Below are 4,066 nucleotides of genomic sequence, written 5' to 3' on the forward strand. Positions count from 1 at the left end.
TCCACCTCTTCATCACTCTTCCTCACCTGGAGCGGTGAGGAAGAGGAGCAGCTATTGATGAAATAAAAGTGACTATATTTCCTTTTCCATTCTGACCCGGTTCAGAGCGCTGCAAAGGGCAGCGAGCTGTGCTCCCCTTCCTCGTTTTTCTCTTTCTCCCCGACCTCCATCCAGGGGTGCATCAGGATCTGCTCCAGCGAGGGGCGGTCCTCCGGCCGGAGCGACAGACACCAATCAATCAGAGCCTTGCATTCTGCAGGAAGCGGCAGACATAGTCAGCACCACACACAACTCAAACTATTAGGGAGTAGCAGGTCGGCACTTGCCTTTAGAGACATGTCGAGTGTAATAGGGCGTGGCCTTTATGATTTCCTCGTCGCAGTGGAACGGAATGTCTCCGCACACCATGTTGAAGAGGAGAATGCCGAGCGACCACACGGTGAGCGGTTCAGCGTGGTAAGACTGCGCCTGGACCCACTCAGGTGGGCTGTAGACTCTTGTACCTGTAGGGAGGGGACAGATGAGGCTCCGCCAACCGACTGACCCGTTAGCCCCAGCGGCTCCATACCTTCGAAGTCGTCGTACGCCTTTTCCTTCAGCAGAGCAGCGGAGCCGAAGTCGATGACCTTGACCTCCAGCGTCCGCGTGTCCACCAAGATGTTCTCGTCCTTCACGTCTCTGTGCACGATGCCGTGCGCGTGAACGAACTTTAGCGCCTCCACCGTCTGCCTGAAGAACCTGCGTTTGGCGGAGCCAAGTCATCAGCGCGCCCAGGGTCGTAGCATGTCACCAAAGTAACGAGCGCAGGCCCACCTTAGAGCGAGGCGTTCGGGCAACCCGCCGCTGTCCGTGACCAGGTCAAAAAGATCTTGGCACTGTAGCGGCCGCTCCATCACCAGCATGAAGCCCTGCCCCTCCACCTCGAACCAGTCCAGCATGCAGATCACGCCGCCGTGACCACCGACCTCACAGAGCCGCTGCAGCAGGGCTATCTCAATGGGAACCTTTTTCTCAATGGGAACCTTTTTGAGCTCGTCAGTCTGTGGGACGTCAAGATGTGAGTTAAAAAAAGGAATAAAGAATTAAATAAAGGAACTATTTAATTCACCACAGAATCAGAACCAAGCCAAATGGGTCTCAATCATGATCGGTCTCATATTTGGGTAGGTCGGTATGACTCCCTGTGATGGAACCATCACAGGTTTCCAAGGAACACCCCCCCCCATCCCTCCTGCGGTTCTGCTGTACAGCAGACACCTGGGTTCAGGTGGAAACTGAACTGGTTCTGGTTCTGGAGTTTAACCTCACCAGTCTGGCCCAGCAGTAGACCTTGTCTCTGGGGATCTTCTTTATGGCAACTGGAAGTCCGTCTGACAATCTGTTACCCGAAAACACAGAACCGAAGCCGCCGCTGCCGATCAGCGGGCCACAGTGGTACCGCAGGCTGAAGGCTTCCATCCCTGGATCAGAACGCAGAACCACCAACACACATATATTATATTACTATAACTCATCAAAAAACTGTTTTATTATTATTCTGCAATAAACATAGATTAAAACAACACATGACACAATAAACTCCGTCTTAATAATGGCTTATATAAATATAGTGAAGTTTATTTAAAGATACGTGACTTATAATATTTGTTCTGTTTAGTCCTACTTCTGCTACCGGAGACCAGAAACAAACTGCTAATGAATGAAAAATTGCTAATTATCTGATCCAAATATTAAACTCATCGCTCTCTTCAGGTATTTTCCCCCAGGCTTTGAAAACAGCAGTTATCAAACCACTGATCAAAAGAACAATCTAAAGAAATCACTACTGCAGAATTACAGGCCGACCTCTGACCTCCCATTCATCAGTAAAATTATTGAAAAAGCAGTTAAAAAAACAAAACAAAAAAAACTTCCTAACAATAACGAAACGCTTTGGTTTCCGGTCTAACCACAGCACGGAGACAGCCGTTTTAAAAGTCTTCAATGACACCCATGTAAATAGAGACTGTCAGAACCACAGTCAGCACAGGATGTTAAATTCTTTAAATATGAAGAGGGAGAGATCTTTGTTTTCCATTATTTTACTACATTGCTAATTACCAAAAAATAATTCAAATTCTATAGAAAAACACTGAATTCTTAAAAAGCTCAAATGTAAATATATGTGCTAGAATTAAAAATAAAACAATCTGCAACAGTCAAGGAATGGCTGATTTGTTCTGCCATTCTGCTGCTGAACCTCTCTTTTATCAGAAAAAGTAACATTTACTGTCCAAGAGAGGAGTAACAGGAGAAGCTTTATCAAAGAGGCACTTTCAAAAGTAAGGAGTGTTTGGATAGACAAAAAAATGAGTCAAGGTTAGGATAAAGCAAGCTGAGTGACAAGACAAAGCAATAATTTATCATATTATTATAGTATAATTATTATTATACCATAATAAACTAGATTTTCTAGTTCATATTTCATTCTGGCACAGCCAGGGTGGTGCAGCAGAGTGTCGTTTGCAATCTTTATGTATTTGGGGGAATTTATCAGCTAATTATTAACAATTCTTACAGCAAAAATTTGAGGGTCAAACAGGGTGATATCTGGCTTATTTTATAGTCACTATCTTTTAAAAAATACTAAATGCCCCAAAATCCCAATCACAAAAACACTGAATTGGAAATCCCGTTATCCAAAGACTGCCAGGATCACGTGCTGCAAAATGAATTAGATCTGATCCGCAGATACGTTATAACATTTATATAACAGTTTTTAGAGTCTGATTCTAATACCTGTGTCAGGAAAGTTGGGATCCACAATATTCCTGAGTCGCATCATCCCACGAGACTGCTCCTTTTCGCTTCTATCTCCCATTTTCCTGCAGAGCTGCTTCAGCAAATCACCTGTGGCCAGGTGATTTGTATGGTTCCTGGTGGACAACAAACACTGAGAACTGCTATGAAGCTAAGTGAATCACTTGTGCTGACATATCACAGTGAGAAGTGGTTATCCACGTTTCTTCTTTTCTTCTCCAGCAGGTGTCGCCTATCGAAGCTGCGGCCCTCCACCCACTCTCAGTTATTTGTTTTTTTATTAATTGTTTCAAAGCAATGCGTTGATGTGAACGTTTTTTTTTTATAATCTAAAGAGAGAAGTAATTAAACATTATCTGAAAAATAACTCCCTGGTGGTCAACTTTTTTGGGGAAAAATGTTTTTAAATTATTATTATTATTATTATTATTATTATTATTATTATTATTAATAATAATAATATTATTACCTAGATCTGTTTATATATTTATATAGCATGTGATCTTTTTCCATAGAATGTGAGAGATTCTGCTCTTTCCAAGTCCGTCTGTTTTGTTTTTCTTTTTCTGAACTTCATTTCCCAGAATGCATCGCGCGCGCAGAGCACGATGGGTAATCAAAGTCCTTTGTTGATAGTTGTTCGGCCGATTTATCAAACTTTTTCTAATTATTATTATTATTATTATTATTTAAATATTGCTCAAAGTGTCTGACATACATAAGCACGGCCCAGTTGCACGTAATTTGTTTTTTATAATATTAGTTTTGAGTCCGCGGTTCAGATGCATGACGTGACTTCCGCTGGACCTATAGATGGGGTTTTTTTTGTTTGTTTTTTTCTAATCTAAGATAATTAATTAAGCCTTATCCAAAAATGACTTGCCGCTCCTCAAGTTTTGGGAAAAAATGTTTTTAAATCATTTATCTTATTTGTCGATTATTTAGATTCAGGTTTAGAGGAAATGTTTAAAAATCTAGGAAAAAGTCTAATTTGTTGTGGAGATTTTAGACTTAGACTTAGACTGACTTTATTATCATTTTGCATGCACAAGGTGTATACAGAACGAAATTTTGTTGCATACGGCTCAGGACAGTGTTTTGAGCTTTCAATGTTGTGAGGTTACTCCAGAATAAAATAAAATACAGTATAAAATATGAATATAAATGTAAAATATAAAGTGCAGGAATGACAGTAAAATAGTAGTTATTTAGTTCTGTACATGTGCAAGGTATAAAGTGGAGACCAGATTTTAAGTGCAGTGCGGTT

At 41.3% G+C, this 4,066-nt stretch overlaps 1 protein-coding gene across 1 annotated transcript; it reads right to left on the minus strand.

Moving 5' to 3' along the window:
* Window positions 1-259: 259 nt before the first annotated feature.
* LOC103133348 (serine/threonine-protein kinase pim-2-like) lies at window positions 260-1,458 on the minus strand. The gene is made up of 4 exons (XM_016667869.1): window positions 1,309-1,458; window positions 814-1,079; window positions 569-738; window positions 260-503 (listed from the first exon to the last, which is right to left on the minus strand). Exons 1-4 carry the CDS (start codon window positions 1,456-1,458, stop codon window positions 301-303), a joined length of 789 nt encoding a protein of 262 aa, XP_016523355.1. The 3' UTR covers window positions 260-300.
* Between the last annotated feature and the right edge of the window lie 2,608 nt (window positions 1,459-4,066).

Source organism: Poecilia formosa, unplaced genomic scaffold (genome assembly GCF_000485575.1).
Source record: "Poecilia formosa unplaced genomic scaffold, Poecilia_formosa-5.1.2 Scaffold2696, whole genome shotgun sequence".
NCBI lineage: Eukaryota > Metazoa > Chordata > Actinopteri > Cyprinodontiformes > Poeciliidae > Poecilia > Poecilia formosa.

Coding starts and splice junctions, on each gene's coding strand:
- LOC103133348 (XM_016667869.1), bottom strand. CDS start 1,458: ATGGAAGCCTTCAGCCTGCGGTACCACTGTGGCCCGCTGATCGGCAGC. Junction 1,080..1,308: donor TCTACTGCTGGGCCAGACTG/GTGAGGTTAAAC, acceptor TTTATTTAATTC/TTTATTCCTTTTTTTAACTC. Junction 504..568: donor GGCGTACGACGACTTCGAAG/GTATGGAGCCGC, acceptor CCCTCCCTACAG/GTACAAGAGTCTACAGCCCA.